At 37.6% G+C, this 18,869-nt stretch overlaps 1 protein-coding gene across 2 annotated transcripts in view; it reads right to left on the reverse strand.

Moving 5' to 3' along the window:
- The window catches only part of POU6F2 (POU class 6 homeobox 2), a 307,385-nt gene that overhangs the window by 9,805 nt on the left and 278,711 nt on the right, over positions 1–18,869 (reverse strand). For both annotated transcript variants that reach the window (XM_062498125.1, XM_062498133.1), the window contains exons 7-8: positions 15,130–15,336; positions 3,356–3,524 (exon numbers count right to left, since the gene is read on the reverse strand). In XM_062498125.1, coding sequence (XP_062354109.1) covers positions 3,356–3,524; positions 15,130–15,336 — 376 coding nt within the window. The remainder of the gene's footprint in view (positions 1–3,355; positions 3,525–15,129; positions 15,337–18,869) is intronic.

Genomic DNA, 18,869 nt, shown 5'->3' on the forward strand with positions numbered 1-18,869 from the left:
GTTACCATGTAAATGGCAGAAGTGCTTTGATCTCCCCCTCATTCTGTTAGTCTTGAATAGCAGAGGCTGGATGAAGCTGGAATCATGAACTCAAAAGAGCTCCACAAGTTTTTTTATTTATGTCTAATGTGGATTTTTTTTTTTAGGAGATCCTTATCAATAACATTTTCTTTTGGAATGCTCTTAAGATCTGAATTCCAGTGAGATAACTTCCAAGTGCAACTCCTTTATCAATTTGATTGTATTAAAAGTTTCCTATGCCTGTAGCTCTTTTTGATAGGACCACAGTAAAGACAGGGAGAATGCTGTTCTGTTTGATGCTCTTTTTTGTGATCACTTTTCACACTCTGATGGCTGCTGGGGAGCATGGGAGTTGGCATCACCAGGATTTGGATGCAGAGGGGGCAAAAATTTACCTTGAGTCTAAAGAAAAAGATATGATAGAAGAAAAAAAAAAACAAACTTGAAGACTATTAAAGAGCAAGGATTAGAGTTTGGAGTGGAGGGAGAGAGGGCCTGACTGTGCAGAGTAGTACCACTCACTGTGATAGAGGAAAAAAAAAAAGGAGAAAGAGGTGGCACTAGTGCTAAAACAATATAAAGACAGCAGCTACCTAATAAAAAGGCTGGTAAAAGAGTACAGATATGGTGTGGAGACAGTGACTGAGTGGGAACTGAAATGGAAAGAGAAGTTGTGTAAGTATGGACTATGAGGAAGGGACTGCAGGGAGAAAAACTAGAGTAACAAAAGCATGAAGGCAAAGGGAGAGCGAACTGTGTGGAGAACAGTGTGAAGAATTAATGGGACTAGAACAAGACAAGTGGTGGATGGAGTCAAGCCTGAGAAGATCAAGTAGAAGTTCTATGTTCATTAATGTATCTCCCAGTTGTGCCCAAATCGATATTCCTGTGTATCATACTCGTCCAGTCTCAGCCAAATCCATAAGCACAGCATGCTTATTTCAGGGCAGAACCAAGAAGATGATAACAGAATTATCAGCTTTTCCACCCATTCAACACATCTCCTATTTCCAACTACAAACATAAAGATTATCTCACCATATGACTGATTTATGTCACTATTCTGCTTTTGAAACAACCTTGAAAATTGTCCGTGCAAGAAATGAAGCTAAAGGAACATCCTTACAGCTGCACAAATTAACACTCAGAAGCTACAAAATGGTGGAGTTACATCACAGTGTACCAACACTGAGCACAACCAACAGAGCACACAACACAGTGTACCATAATCTGTGAGCCTTGGATTATCAGTTCTTTTTCATGTGTTGCATTCAGTGCACAGGATGAGCTGTCCTTCATTACAGATGAACTGATTGATGTATTGCCTTTTTACTTGTTCACTGTGTGGCCCCAGACCTCTATTAAAGCTCTCCACTAAGGACATCTCCTCATGAGCTCTTCTGGTTTCTTTAAAATCTTAATTTATTTTCTTGTGTTTCTACAAGATGAGGGTCTTCCCCTCCTCATTCACAGAGAAGTGGACAGATATTAAGGGAAGAAGGATTTTTGGGTACCCAGTCTAGGTCAAGTAGGAAATGATTTTTTAGACTGCCTTTAAATGGTTCTTGATACAGCTCCACAATAAAAGTGCACTTAAAATTGCAACTGTGAGTACTGTGTTCTGTAAATTAAAATCCGAGCTGGATACTGAGGGAGCACTTGTGAAAAATCACTTTTAAGTGATTTTTGCCTGCCTTGCACTGAAATTACATAGCAGACAGGAGGCTTCAGCTCCTTAGTCCTCTGTTGCCTCAGGCAAGACCATTCTTCACTCCTCTACAGCTTCCTACCTCAAATATTATGCAAACTGGGGAACAGATTAGTGAATCAGGTAAACCCTGGGACAGCAGCCCGCCTGTTGTATTAGTAATTCTGATGCATCCCTAGGACAATTCCACTGGGAATGCACTGAAAGAAGGATGAGAAAAAAAAATCATGATTGCATGATTTTAGTCACAACAACATATTATTATAATGAAGTACATGTTTTAAGAGGAATTGTATACAGTTGAACAAACAACTATTGTTCAAGCATCTCCTAACTTTTGATGGATTTATCCTGTAAACTTAAAAGGATTTCTTCCATGTTGCATTTATTTTAAATAAGAATGTCCAAAAGATGAGATATTCTAGACTAGATATTGATAAATAACTTACTCTGCACCAGCTATTTTACTCAATTTGCCCACATGGTCTAGAGGTACATTTTATATATTTATGATGGAAAACCTCTTTTTTGTCTTCCTCCTACAAGCATGTTTACATGAAAAAATTTACTACTGACAGAACAATAGCAGTATATTTATATCACTATAGTTATATCTGAATCTACATGCAGATATTTTCATTCCAGAAAAAAAGTATTCCCGCTGGGAGTTATATCAGCATAATTTTACCACTAGAGCACTACTAGTAATTTCCCCATGTAAACAATCTCTGAAATAATCCAACCAAGATTTTTTCACGTCTTTCCTTGCATGACAGTTTCTCCAAGCCCTTCATAACCTTGCATGGGTCACATATTTTACATTATCAATATGGCATAAGCTATAGTGTTTGTTTACTTAGAAAATGTACATGAAGTATCATAGAACAAGATCATCCAAATCACTTTGATTTTTGTGGATGCTCAAAAACCGTTAGTGCTGCTTAGGTATACTGTCAACCTTGGTTTTTGCTATGTAAAGACTAAGTTAATTCTGATAAGGTAATAGCAAAGACTGAATTGTGCAATCTGGAAGAAAGTGCTGCTCAGGTGGGCTGCTATAATCCTGAAACTGGAACCCAGTTATTTCCCCGCAGTGTGCTTCTCCCTTCTCCCTAACATGTTCCAGTTCATTCTTGTTTAAATGTTGCAAGCTTTTTCTGGCAAGAAAAGTCTCTCACTCTGTATTTCTAAAGTATTAGGGTTTGTAAAAGGGTTTGCTATATCAAGCAAACAAACAAACAAACAAACAAGCAGCCTAACAAAAAGTAGGAATACCTGTTTTCCCATCAAATTCTGAGAAATGTAATTCATTATATTGACTGATTCAAGAACGTCTAACTTCCAAATGACATAAACTATATTTCAGTTATAACAATTGCCCACATGAGTCAATTAATGGCTGCTACCATTTTTATAACCATTTTCAGCATTGATTAAATTTATCAAGGCGTGTTTACCTTAAGCCACATCCATGATAGTAATTCTCACTGGTAAGAGTCAGCTATTTAGCAATATACAATCTACTATATTTAAAAAAACAAAAGGAGAGAAAGCAGACTGGAGAACTCAGCAGCAAGGAGAACAAACAGAAAGGAGAATTAAGGAGAGCCAGGGAGCAATACTTACTGCTGACTAACTGGCCAACACTCAAAGCTGAAGAGGAGGAGGATGAGGAGGAAGAAGAGGAAGCCTGACGCACTGGGCTTTGAGACATAGATGCTTGACTGTGAGCCAAATGCAGGAGATTGGATTGTGAGGCTGCTTGTCCCACTTGCGTCTGGGAGGGCTGATGGAGCTATATGTTAAAATGTAAAAATATGTATTTAGAAAGTGAAGCAGTAACAGGAAACTTGCAATGCACCATCTCATGCATCTAATTCTGGGAAGCAAATCACATAGGAACATTAAACACCATGGGTTTTGTTGAGGTGACACTGTTAGAGCAGGGGCAATCTGAGCTGTTTCGCATAGTCTTTTTAGTTTTACTCAGTTTAAATGGATACTTAATTTAATTAGAAGGTAAATACTTTTTTTTTTTAAATGGGTGATAAGAGACCTATGACACTTACAGCAGGACTGTGATTTAATAAATACATATCCTTACCTGTTTTCTGACTCATGAAACCAGACTTTCATTCCCTACATGGATTCTCATAGAAATCAGGATTGTTTTACTGAGGTCCTTTCATACTGCAGGACCAGGGCCAAGAAGAGTGGAAATGGGGAAGAGGACATAAATTGAGCCAAAATCCCTTTCCTACAGGAATCAGTGACTTGTTTTATGACAAACAAAAACAATGGAAACTGATAAGTTGTCTTTGACTACAACACACACCAAAACTTCTGAGCCCCATACACATCAAGAGTGTATCCAGTAAGACACACATAAAAGGTCCAGTGAGTATGGTAGATGCAAATGATACATAAATTGACTTTCTAATTTTTCTTTTTTTTTTTTTTTTTGCAACAAATATTGCAGGAGTGTAGTCTTAGTTTGTTTACTAGGAGAATGGAAAGAACCATCAATCCATTCTGCTGAAAATATGTTTTCATGTGGGGTTGAAATCTAGGAACATTTTCTGGTACTGATTTTAACATAAAATTCTCAGAAAATTCAAAGGGCAGTCTCTCTACAGAATGAAGGCACACAATGGACTTTATAGTTTTGAACTGGATTCTAGTAGTCCAGTACAGTCTTTTCAGAGCATAAGAATACAGAAATAGAGGTCTGACACACTCTGGTGACTGCTGCTTATTATACCTTTATTTTATTTTGATTCTTGATATTGATCAAAAAAGATAGAAAAAATATTCTAAAAAGGCTTCACTTCATTGCTGCTGTTATCTGCATTTTCTACAAGGGAAAAGATAAAGACCTGTTAGGTCTTGCTAGAAGTCAGTAATTAAAATCTATTTCTTGAATGCTAAGGAGTATGAGGTTTTCTCTTTTGATATCTAACTTTAAACATGACTTTAGAAAAGGAGCTACATTCATTAGTAACACTCAGATTATATGTATTATCTCCCCAGCACACACAGAATTTTCTGATGCTAAGTGGACAACAAATTATATAAAACTGTAGACATTCAAGATGACACTTTCTGTGGAATGTGCATGAACTATTTGAATGACAATATTCCTGTTCATCTGTTAAGAATGGAAAAAAAATTCAACTACTTTTTCTACCTTCTACATGGAATAATATCACAGAAAATGAAGGAAGATGCTTTGATTTAACCTTTATTAACAATGATAATTATTTATCTGGCCAGATTTAGGGTATTCTGACTTCCTTGTCGATTAATTAAAAAAAACCCAGACATTTCTTTGTATCTAGGATTTTTTTAAATCAAGTACATTTTAAAAAATATAACTGTAACAAGGGGATAACAGTTGAGAAGCTGATTAAAAGGCTACCAGTTTTTAGACTCATGCAAGGAGTGAGCATCTTTAAAAAAATTCTCTAGCAGCTTGATTTTATCTACAGAGAATTCCCAACCCAGAATGCCTACTTTTAGAATATCTTCTCTTAGGGAAACATCCCACTAAAAGGGCTGGCCTCTTCTGAGCACTGCAGAAATGGACTGCCTGCAGACTACAGCTTTCAGAAACAGGCAGATGTTTGGGGTCTGGGTCTGTTGTCTGGCGGAATTTCTGGCAAAACTAAAGATTTCAGCCCAGGCAAGGGAAGATAAATACTGTATTTAGATGAGTTAGATGCTTTCACACTATGTGGAACAGTCTAAGACATGCTAGTGCTCATCTTTGAGGATGGAGGAACAAATGCAGCAGCTATCTTTAAAGAGAAAGATCTGCAAAATTATAGACCAGACTGCTGAACTTCAACCGTGGAAAAGTACTGAAGAAAATAATCAAACAATTTGTAAGCACCTGCAAGAAAACAAGGTAGCAGCAGACAACATGGATTGTTAGAAACAAACTGTGTCAAACCAATCTGATCTCCCTCTAAGACAGGGTAATTGGCCTTGTGGACAGGGAAAAAGCAGTAGGTGGTTTGACTTTACAAGTGCCTTGACACTCCCCCATGTGACATTCTTTATAACCTAAGGAAGCATAGTTTAGGTGAAATTGCTGCAGAAGGAATGCTAAAGTATTTGGAAAGCAAACTGAGCATGAGTTATCTGTGAAAACAGAAGTGTGCATGCATGGTGCTTCACAGAAGTCTGTCCTCACTCTACACTACTCAATATTTTCTTAATGACCTGGATGATGGAGCAGAGAATATCTTTACTTAATTTACATTCTGATGACATGCTGGGAGGAAATTTTGACAGGCTGGATTAAAGGAATCAAAATCTTTCTGTGCTTTGAACGTGCTGGCTACAAACCTGTGGTGTTGCAAAACTGAAGTAAAGGAAGTTCTCACATCAATCCATGTGAGTGGGAGTGATGTCTGAAATACCTGTGAAGTGCATCTTCTTTTCTACTAGGCCCTGGAAAGACCTCTGCAGAGGAGGATGCTATGTCCACAGCTAGATGCTAGACTTCATTAAAATCTGGACCAACTAGAGTTAAATAATTAGAATGCCTGAACTCCTGGTAGTTAACTGAGGCTTATGAAGACACCTGTAATGAACTGGTCATGTTTAATCTAAAGGAGTTGTGCTACCTGCTTTGAATACAGGTGTAGCTAATGGAAAGAGAAGATAATTATTCTGTCTTACATTTTACAATGGGGAGAATGAGGCCTAGTTATCTGGAAGGTTCAAATTAGATGTTGGGAAAAGCTATCTAATGTGGCAGTGGAACCCTGGCACCAATTACTGGAGGAATCTGTGGCTTTCTATGACAGTGGTTGTGACCAAATTAGCTAAAAAATTGGACTAGCTACTCCACCTGAGAATAACAGGTTGGACTGGATAATCTCTTGAACCTTGACCTTCTACCCATAATTTTTTTTTTTTTTATGATTCTACACCATTTCCCATCAGCTATACTCAGGGAGATAGCAAATCCAACATTTTCCAGCTATGTTACAACATACAGTTACTGAACAGTTCAACTGCTGAGCACAATAAAACTGAAGCTTCCAGGAAGCTCTGGAATGAGGGGGCATTCTGCATTTTTCAGCACTGCATGCAAGGCATGCAGACAGTCAGAGTCACTATGTAGCACATGCACAATATGATGGTTGAGTCTAGAAAGTGTTTGAGTCTCTGCACGTTTTGTACTATGCATGTATTTTTAAAATAACTGGAATACCCAGAAACTTGGCAACTTTCTTGTTGAAGGGCCAGAAATATTTAAACAAATACAAGAAATTCTCAAAATTTAAGTGGGCATAAAGGAATATGGCTATTGAAGTTTGGATTCACAGTAACCTTAGGTGTAACAGCAATATACAAGGGATATTTACAGGCTGGTTTCTAAGTCACGGCTTGTGAGGGAGAAGTGAACAATGGAGTTGGAGAAGATGAAGAGTCACCTTAAGACCTGACCAAAGACTGAGGGAGGATTCTATCTTTAACTCCCTACATAATTTCCAGCACACCCTCTGGTTTACAGACATGATGGTTAAGCTGTAAATGTCCTGCTTAAAAAACAATGATAGTAATCTATGGCATGAAATTGCATTAAAATACTCTCTCTTTTCATCCACTATAATTTCCACTCCAGAAATAGCCTTAAGGAGAGGCAACAATTAGATTATGAATTAGATTCTAGATGACAGAATCAATTTGAACTTGCAATAGCTGACTTTTCCCAATTTTGGACACATATATATGATATGAATTATATTTATGACTTGTGCATTTTCGATCCAAAGACAGTAGGAGGCACAGAAATTACAGAAACAGTTGCTATAAGTGCCATTTTGTGTAGATGGATATAGTAGCCATGCCAGAATGATGACTGTATGCAACAGTGATCAGTATTTGGCAGGAATATGTGTATGCACACTACAGCTAGAGGGATGAAGTGAATATGAGAAGTGAAAAGTGCATCATAATGCTTTATAAGAATAAACTGAAAACTGCAAAGGGTCTTATTTGTATTTCTTTTACATGAGCTTTACATGTTGCTGTCAACAGTGAAGGTAGTATTGTATGACAAATGCAGAGGTAAAGAATTAATTAGGTCTGTAAGATTGAATTTTGTTCTTAAATTATGTATGTAGGGTATTCCTATGCCTGGGATGGTTGACTGGAGTTCTGTGTTAAATGCCTTATGAGATCAGGGATGGTGTTCTCTGCATCCAGAAAGCTGCATATAAGTGATAGGGCAACAAGGTATCTAGCATAAAATAAGGAAAGAAACTAAATGGAAATCTAGAAAACCTTTGACAGAATATTTCCCTGTATCATAACAGATCTGCTGCTTGGTTTTACAGAGAGTCTGGGCAAACAGCAAGGGCAAAATATAGACTTACTGGAAAGGAGAAGAAAATAATGAGCATAAATTGAGGTAAGGGAAGCTAGGGTATCAGCACATTAGGACGATCTTTTGAATGCTAAGGAGAGGGGCCTAGGTTGCCTAGGGATGTCAGGGAACCTACATCACTGAAGACTTTTAAGAGCAAGCTAGACAAACATCTGTCAAGAATGATATAGGGACAGCTGATACTGCCTAGGGGGAGGAGACACACTATATGACCTCTTCAGGTCCTTTCCAGTCCTATTTTTCTATGATTCAGTGAAAAGGAAATCCTAGAGATGAGGAAACACAACAACTTAGAGAAGACAGATGTGAAAAAGACAAGTATAACAAAAAGGGCAGAAGACATGAAACTAAGAGGAGTGGTACAAAGAGCAAGAAATACTTCTTAAACACTTCCCTTTATGTTATAAGTAAAGATTTTCAATATTTTTCTGATGTCAGCTAGTTCATCCTGGAAAATATGGACATTAGCTCTTGTAAGGACTAAAATCCATGGAAGGTCTGAGAAATATCTTGATATAAAAAGTAATTCCCAAACACTTAGATATTCCATGATAACGCCTTACAGTAATAGTAGTTTCAGTGTTTCATGTTTCTATTTTTCTTGCAATTGGAGTCCTCTGCTCTGTATACATTTCCTAAAATATTTCCTAAAATACATTTGATTTTGAGAAAGAGTAATGCCATGCTGAGGACACTGCATGATTCAAGAGCACCATGGCAGATGAAGTCTGTTTTCAAACCTACTCATACTTCATGAGCAGGCATGGGCTTCAAAAATGTTTCCTTAAATCTTCTAGCAAATGGAAAGAACAATTTAATACACATATGCCCATCCTTCATGTCAAATCCCTTTCACAGTCAACTGTGCCAGAGTATTTCACAAACACTGTACTCCATCACACTAATTTAGATTATTCAAATAAATTCAAGTAACTGCATATATGGATCTGAACATCAACGGTATTTGATACTTAATAAGCATCCTGTCTCCCAGTATAGTACAATGTAGTATAGTACACATAGTATAAAAGGTGTCTGTACACACTGCTTAGACTGAGAGAATAGCAGCATTTGGAAACTAATGTAGAAAACTCCTTAGGTTCACACTGGCTGTGTACATATTCAGCCAAAATGAAGACTGCTGTGAACATTAATGTAGGCAGGACTTTGACATCTTCTGCTGAAGTTCTTTCAAAGCCTTTCTATTGAATAACAACTACTTTCAAAGCACACTGCAACTGAAGGTCTTTTAACTTTGTAAATGAGGTTGAGAATATAGCTGTATTTCTGTAGAAGATTTAATTTTATATGCAAACCAGGTGCAAAAGTTTTTTTACCCCATCAGGAAGGTTATAATATCAATATAGTAACAATATTACTGACAATACATCAATCACTAATTTAAAATTATTTATCACTTAATAACATTAATTAATAATGTAACTGTTTCAATAGTATTATAGTAACAGTTTTAAATGTGTAAGTGCATAATTCAAAGGTAACAGTCATATTCCTACAGTGATCAGCATTTTATGCTATCTGTGCCTCAATTGCTTAGAATGACAGGCAATGTAGAGCCATCACCCTATACCCAGTGGTTTGGTGACATTATATTGACTGTTTTTAAGATATCCTTCTCCTACAAGAGATGCTGATGCCACAAAGAAAACTGATCAGGAAAAGATGGAAATTACAAGTCACGTGTCATGCTGTGGCATGGAAAGTCTGATGTAGTCCCTTGTAGTAGTAAATAGTCTAGTAATAGTCTTGACTTTTAAAATTCTAGTAATTTATTCATAGATGAAATATAATTATGAAATGATGACAGTAAAGGAGCAGAGAAAGAAGTGAGAAAAATTGTCACCCTCATCACTGAAAGTCATATAAAAAGCAAAAGAAAAACAACGTTGGATTGAGACAACACAGTTTAGTGACTATATTGAAACAGAGTAAGAAGACTGCATTTCTCATGAAACAAGACAGCATCAAAGCTATAGGAGCATTGCAGAGAGGAAATGATTGAGAGCTAGTTAGATTTTAATGGGAGAGAATAATAAGGGATTCCATGGAGTTGTGATAACAAGATGCTAGGGTGTTTGTGGCAGGTTGAGACTGCAGAAAGAACATCTAATGTGAAATTTGGCAAACAGATGTACAAGAATCACCACAGACCCATCTGAGAGCCATCTATGTCTTTTCAACAGTTAATCTGGAACATGATAGACAATGACAAGAAAGATGGGGAACTGAAAATGCAGGAAAATGCTGCCTAGTAGCTCATTTTACTGTGTTAGAATTGGCAGAAGTCCAAAGCTGGTCATGCTCTAAGACATGATGAAGTATGAAAAATTCTGTCAGGCATTGTAGACGAAACAGGACTGAGGACAACTGGGACTACAGTCCTGATTTAATGAATCTAGTATGTAGAAAGAATGAGCCAGGTCAAAGTGAGATGGGAACCTGCTTTATCTGGTACACCAGAGAACTTACGGTATATCCAGAAATTGTTTCTTTATGGGCAAGAAAATAGTTATGAAAACACCAGTTATTAGGAAAGCTGTTTAGGAAATTCATAAACAAGAATGTGTTTGAACCCCAGTAATCATTGGTAGCTGGATTCTCTTCAGTCAATTTCACTCACCTAAGAATTAATTGAAAATCCTAAAATAGCTGCCCCAGCCCTCTCTCATGTCAATGGAAAAAAATGGGTATGTTAAGATATCTGTTAGAGATTCAACCAATCCAAATTTTTTTCTATTTTGACATCTTGAGTTTTCCACTGGACATGCATACGTCTGCTTGTCTAAGTCTGTACAGGAAAACTAGTTAACTAGCTACACCAGATGCTTAACTCCTCTATGACTAAGTTAAGCAAGGTGAAAACTTTCTTAAATTTTATAAGACTGCACTTTACGGCTCAAGTTCAGCTGTGCTGCTGTTAAGGCTGTGTTGTTAGTGATATGAAAGAACCTTGAAACAAATTTTTCAAATCTGATAATAGATGACAATGTAAACAACTTTTTACAACAAACTCATCTGTTCTCAAAAACAATGTGCCTTTAGCCATACAACATATGTTTGACAAAATTCCTCTTGAGAGGCATGGAGGAAGTACAGAAGTTAAAGTTACAAGGTAGTCTTCTATTATAGGACACAAAGAGCTTATAAAGCAAGAAACATAATATTAGAGAATAATTTTATTATTTCTTTTTCAAGAAAGGAGACTACAAGTAGAGAACAAAGGATTTTTACCAAATTTTTGAATGATTTTAGCAACCAGCAAGGAGATATGGTGAATAACAGTAAAGTGGAATCTGAAGGAAGAACACATTAATTTCTTCAGTTAGTACAGAATACCATGAAAAACTTACAAATCATGTTTAGAGCATGCCGGGGGAGCATTTTGACAGGTAGTGGATCAGAGCAAAGTGATTCACATCAAAAGGAGCCATTTTAGTGACACACATAATAATAATCGGGGAAGCAAAAAAAAAATATATTATGGTAGATACATCTGCTTATTAAGTAAAACTGTTCCATGATCAGAGATAGAAAAAATCAGGATGTTAGGCTTCATTGAGATAACGAAAGGAAATAATGCTGAAAATAATATCATGTTATGTAAAACAGGGATGCATCCTCTCTGTGACCATGGCATTCAGTTCTGATAAAAAATCTTGAAGAGATTAATGTGGAAATGGCTGGAAGATGAACAGCAAAAATTATTAAAGGCAAAGAAAAACTTGTTTATGAACAGAGATAAAAAGGATACAGAAAAAACCAGGAGTGTAAATAGCTGCCTGCTTTAGAAAGCCACTGCAATTTCTAGGAGAATTCTTAGTGTGTGCACAGATGCTCCTTAGATTAGCAAAATCCTGGAAAATAGTAAGATACCTGAAGTTTTACCTACTTGGTGTAATTTGAAGAGGAACAATCCCTACAGCAGGTAGTTTAAAGAACATAAATCCAAACTGTCTGTTTATACTTAAATACAGGAAGAACAGGACTACATCAGACTTGCTTGTGTACATTGAAAAACAACCTATTTACAGTGCAGAAAAGGAAACACTGCTTTACACTGCATGTAAGTATTCTATGAACTCATTTCCATTAGGAAACATTGAGGTTTTAGTCTGTCAAGTCTGAAAAAGTTGTATGAATAAATAAGGCATGTAGTCTACCTAAGTAAAGCTGACTAACAACAATATCTGAGACATTTAAGTCTTCAGTCATCAGGGGAAAAGTAAGCACTAGCATGCATTACTTAGCAACTGGAACAGCTTACAAAGATTCAATTATTGTGACTCAGCTAACAAGCAGCAGCTCACTATCACTGCTCCTTTTCTCCTGCAGTACTTAGTTTCCAAGAAAGTGACAAGTTGAAAGTTAAACTAGGATTATCTGTAACTGGGACATTTTTACTACATTATTTATTTCCTGTATTTATGTCTTCAAGACTTGCTAAAAACTTTCCCCAGACTTGTGCTGTAATCTTTCCCCTGCTGAAGCTTTTTTCAAGTTAGAAGACATCAAATGCTGTGTAACACCATTTTCAAAAACATTTTGAATTCCTGCCGGGCCCTCAGATTTGAAGCACCCAGTAGGTTCTTTTGAAAATGATATTTTAAACCTTATGACTTAATATGCTAATATTAGCCAAATGCTACAGTTAGCCTAAGTCTCTACCCAGGCAATAAAATAAATCCAGGATCTCCTTAAACTTCGAGCAAATCTATTTACTTTCCAAATTATGCAACAGTTTGTACAGTACTAGCTCAATTGTTTTTCACTGTCCATCAGCATTATTCCCACAAGGACTCCAGCTCTCATGCATCTTTTGTGCTCCCACTGAAATTCATGACAAAATTTTCTCTGACTTCTTTCAGTAAAACCAGAAGAGCCAGTAGAGGGAGCACAAATACATAGAAATAATTTTCTGTCGTTCCTATAAAAACTATAACGTGTGCTATTTTTTCATTTAGTATTTACACTACATTTTTTTCTCTCCCTGATCAAAAACACTGTCTTGATTAAACTTATAGAAAGGCTGATTCAGGGTAAGGAGACTGTGTTGTTTGGGGGCCCTTCTTGCAACCCCTGGGACCTCAGGACTCCATGTAAGAAAGAGGCAGAGGCTGAACCCTGTGAAAATAGTATTGGCAAAATAATCTTTTCTACGTCCATAGGACTGCTGGGCAGACCAGCATACTGGGAAGCATCTTTGGCTCTTTGACACAACCAGGTCTCTGCACACTGATATTTCTGCCAGCTGATCCCTGCACACGATCACACAGGTTGGGTGAACAAGCGCTGTGCAGCATGATGTGGCTATACCTTGCACCCCTTCTCACTCAGCAAGTGCAGCTTTCAGAGTTTGTCCCTTTATGTGCCATGAGCTGTGCCCTCTCTGCCCAGTGAGACTGGAAGACATTGCCTGGAAGAGGTTGCTTTGATGCAGGGCTCAGAAGGTGAGTTGCTCTGTATGTGAGAATGTCTCAGGCAATAATATAGGCCCTTTATCCTCCTATTTACATCTAAATTTCATGAGCTTCAAACGGGATCTCAGAATTGCTATGATTTTTGAGTGCTTCCCCCATAACGGAGGAAAAGATCTAACCCCTTCAGGGGACTGGCCAAAAAAAAAAAAACCACAAAAAAACCCAACCAACCAACCAACCAACCAACTAACCAAACAAACAAAAAAACACACACACAACCATAAAACAAAAACAAAACCAAAAACCAACCAACCAAAAAAAAAAAAAACAACCACCCCACACACCCCCAGGAAACCAAATGTGAACTGCTGAGTTTCATATTTCATTGTCAGGCTTTCCTGTGGTGGAGAACATGGAGCCTGCCCTCAAATCTATTCAGCTTTGTTTGAAACCATGTATATGCAACTATTGCAAAAGCCTTTGCCAGTAGTGTAAGTACACCCCCATTAAAGAAAATAGATAAATGACAAGTGCTTTGGAAAATGCCCATGCTAGATACTGCAGAGAATGGGATGGGGAAAACCAGGTAACCAATAGGACATGAAATGTTTTCAGAACAAACAAAAAAAATGACGCTGGAGATCCACTGGTTCTCTACTTCTAAATTTAAAAATAAAACAAAATAAAATCATCAGTTTGGAGTTCAGCTGACCAGGGATACTCAGCAGCATACAAGAAGCTGCTCCCTGTGCCCGGAGGTGTCAGCAGGAATGGCAAACAAGCAAACAATCACTACCAGCAGTAGGAATGCTAAGATGAATATTTAAGTGAGGGACATTTTAGTAAGTACCTCTTTGGTAATTACATTTGATATATTTTCTGTCTTCAATTTCCCGTCCTTCCGAGAAAAAAGTTGGGACTACAATTCCTTGCTCTACAGATGTAGGCAAAACTAATGGATTTGACTGTAGAGTGCTATAAGAAGAGCTACAGAAGTATTTTTGGACCTCAGCATGGTCACTGGATCCATCCTTAAGTCTGTCAACTACCTGCAACCTTACACTGAGTAATAATTTCCACAGAATACTTTCTGTCTATGCAATTATACATAATCATATTGGATTTTCCAGTGAGGAAATCTAGCAAGATTTTATATTTTTCCTTGTTTTCCCTGCATATATAATTTCAGCCCCAGTCTACTTATTGACCATTAACTAAGGAAGTGAAATTTATAGGACAGATGAGCCAGATGTGTCTACTCTGGCTCATATTCCTATTGCATTTTCACTGCAGAAAACATCTCAGTTGGTCCTCTACTGACCTTGAAAAGAAAAGAATAAGTGGATAATCCTTGAATGTAAAAAACCCCTATATAATATGACATTATTAATTACTACATATATAGTATGCAGTAATACACTATGCAGGACAGAATGAATTTTTGTTATTAAAAATGGTAAAGAAATTAGGGTTTTTGGAGAGGCCATGAGAGTGTTGGTGAGGAGCAGAACTTTTCTGTGTGTCTGTTTTGGTAATCATTCAGGCTACAGACAATTTACCTGCTGGCCTGGTTTGAGCGGCGATAGTGTTATTCCCTGGGTATTGATCACTGGGAGTATCTGGTTGCCGATGACAGTGGCGATGATCTGACCCTGGGCATTGGTCAATAACTGTGGAGTTATCGGCTGCACCTGAAGTCCCTGAGCTCCACCTGCCGCCTGGCTGGACGGGACTGGATTAGGCATCAGTGGGATTGTTCCAATAATCTGGAAGAAACAACACAGGGAGAATGCACGCATGCCACAAATACTTGCCACATGTAATTCCTTATATTCTGCATGTTGAAACAAACTTAGGTGATAAAAGCACAGAGAGACTGGTAAAACAGGCTGAGGGTGGGAAGCAGTCATTCCTTTACTGGGGTGATGAGGACTTTCCAATTCATTTGTCACGTCACATATCACCTGCACATTTTACCACTGTCCACTGTCATCTGCAGCAAATCTGCTGTGGTTTAAGAGTGCATGAAACAAATGCTGGGCCACGCTCTGGGCCCTGGATCATGGTTTGTTTCCACTATTTATTTTAACACAGAGTGAAATAGATAAAAGTATCAGTCTTTTTCTCTTGCTTTCTACATAATCCATATAATGTTACTAATGGAGCTTATGTAATTTTACTTGATTTTCTGATACCTGGCACTCTAGGTGACCACTTATTACTACCATGTGATCTCAGGAAGATACAAAGGGATATTGGTACCTCTCAGGGCATGCCTTATTAAGATATGTTCATAAAAATGCAGCTGGTTTTGGATGACAGCTATGAAGTACAACACAACAGGAGGGCTGATGTTTGATAAAATATATTAGCTAACATTTCTGGGGCAAGTAGTTGCAGAAAGAGACACTTGTGACATCTCAGATTTGAGAATACAGTGATTTCCTAAAATGTGAATGTGCTGGTAAAACTAATATTAGGATGAGATGTCAAACAGATGTCATAAGAAAGCTTGTCAGTCAATAAGCTGCTAGGCTGGAAAAAGTTATGCTGTTGCAAGATTCTTTTTACAAGTATTAGAGAATCTGAAATAAACTTCTGACGAACCTTGGGCCTAAACCCAAACTTCTTTTCTTTTCAAACAGCAGCATGCGAAGCTGGAGTCATAGAATTGCTGCAACAGGAAAAATAAAAAGAGCATGGCACATCGCTATTTCCTTCACCTTCTCTCTCTTTATCATAGCCTCCCTAAAAACATCTAGCCCATCTTTCCAGAAACCTTGCTTCTTCCTCTTTATCCTCAGTATTCACCACACTGTGTTGTCCATTTTGACTGCTACTAGTATGATCCCTATTGTCCTGTATACCTGACCACATATTGACCTACTGGGCTGCTGAGAAAGAAGGTGAATTATGACTGAGTTTTCCTTCTTTTTCCTCAGTGGCCATAGAAACAGGGTAGTTTTCTACTGTCTGCCTGCTGGTTCTCATTCCATTTGGGAAGTTAGTAATCTTTTTAGATCTCTTTGTTTCTGTCAAATTCTACAGAAATTAATCTGATGATTCAAAGCCATTAAGTAGGTATGGAGAGCTGAATGGATGGAAAGAGAAAGAGAAGTATACTTAGCACTAGGCACCAAGTAGTTTCCTCATTAAAATAGGCTGAAATGTTCCTAGTGAAACTCAAAAGCAAGTTTTTTTGCTCATATAAAACATATATAAATATATAAAACAAAACATATTACATTCCTATTGATTTCAACAATTAATCTCTATTATATCAATAGAACCCATCCAATAGAGTATAAAATGAGCTCTAAAATAGCTGTTCAGTGAAAACATCAGTTAGCTTTTTGGGCAGACCACTAAGTTGCTTTGTGTGAGTGCAAGAGTAGAGCAACACTGATTCTCTTGCTATGGAAGTAAAATGAATACAGGTGTGAAATGTATGGTGAAGAGTAACAGAGATATGTGAAGTTCTCTGCCTACTGAAATCACCAGAGGTGACATACAACCACCCCAAAAAAATCCATTCTTAAAAAGCATCATGCAACAATATCCAAGAAATTCAGGCATAGCTGGAGGGACAGGTGGTTCTTATCACCCTCTTCCATTGTTAGGCTAAGATATGACTCCACTGAGTGACAGGGTCCTAATGAGTGACTGCTCCTTCAGCAGTCACACCCAGTGATGTGCCTCTAGGTAGGCTCAACCTTGCAGTACTGGGTGACAACCTAAACTGACTCCTGGAGGAAGAAGAGTGCACCTTGTTGGCTGTGGCAGCTCAGGTAACAAGTGGTAGGTGCTGAAGTCATCACTGATTTACCAAACCTGCCCAGTTAGAAGGCTTTAGCATGGGAAGACCAGAGAACCATAATGTAAAGCAGGACAGCTCTTCTGTGGGAGAACCTGATAAAATGGCAAGCCCAGCTACTAAGAGCTGCATATATCAAGACTGTTCAGAAGACTGTAAAGATAGAATTTAAGTTCTTAAGGCACTGTTAAAAGGTAGACAGATCTATAAAGATTATTACCCCCATTTTACGGCGCTTGAAAATGAAGCACGGTGAAGCATATTCAGAGTTAGCCTTCTAAGCTGAAATTTCCTGAGAGTTTCTCTTTGCAGATCACAATGACTTTATTTTATTTTATTTTATTTTATTTTATTTTATTTTATTTTATTTTATTTTATTTTATTTTAGGTGTCCCTAGATGAATGGCAACTGCTTTCGTGTCCATGTGAAAAGATGGCTGTTCACTGAGGAGAGAGGCATTTATTTACATCATTATCAGATTTTAAATTGTTTTCTAAACTCAGACTTTCAGCATGCATGAAATACAGCTGCAATGCAGTGCAACACGTAAATATCTCCCAGTTTCTGTGACCTAACATATTTATGGATAACAAATATATTCTTTCACTTTTAATATAATCTCACTAAACACAAGAAATAATCCTTCTTAATTTTATCAGCACAGACATATCAAAGGCCTCCCCTTCCTTCGCCATGTCTGTAAAGGACGCAACCTTGGACTGTCATTACTCCAATGTAACTTTAACTATCAAGGTCCTAATCCCAGCAAAGAAAAAATGCTGTGTTGGTTTTATCAGTAATAGAAATGTTTGCATTCACATTTAAAATGCATTTCTTGGACTACACTTGGACATTTCATGGAATGACAATGCTGAAGTGGACAGTTTGTAAGGTCAGAAGCAGAAGGCTATCTATATGTATTAATGTGTGTCACATGCCATACTGTACATGGCGTGCTGTACATGCACACAGACAGAAATGGAGCAAGAAAAACACAGATGGGAGAAGTGTTCCAGAAGGGCAAATGAGCAATTGCCCTCAGGGGTGTTACCGTAGGACCCAAGGGTAAATCTTAATGGGAAACAGAAACTTACTGAGGTTTCAGAAGATTTTATTTCCCTTTTTACCAAAGTAAATTCTTGTCTGGTTAAGAAAAAGATATCCGCTTGTCTCTACTTAAACAACAGGGCTACTCATTATTGCAGGCAGCTTTGAGATGGCTAGAATTGGGTTCAGGTTTCCCCTTTCAAGTTCTCCCTTTTACCCTCTCCTAAATATCCTAATTGCTCACTGATTCACAAATAAGTACTACAGCTAGATACCTTCCTTAAACCTTGTGTGACTGATGTGATGCTGAGCCAGATCCTTCTTCCTTCTAATTTTGGAATGAAATTTCACTCTGGGCCTTGCTAATCTGTCCTCTTAAATTATCGTAAAAGTTGAAGACAGTTTATGGTTTTGATACATTTGAATTTTGCCAAGAA

This window comes from Cinclus cinclus, chromosome 1, assembly GCF_963662255.1.
Source record: "Cinclus cinclus chromosome 1, bCinCin1.1, whole genome shotgun sequence".
Lineage (NCBI taxonomy): Eukaryota > Metazoa > Chordata > Aves > Passeriformes > Cinclidae > Cinclus > Cinclus cinclus.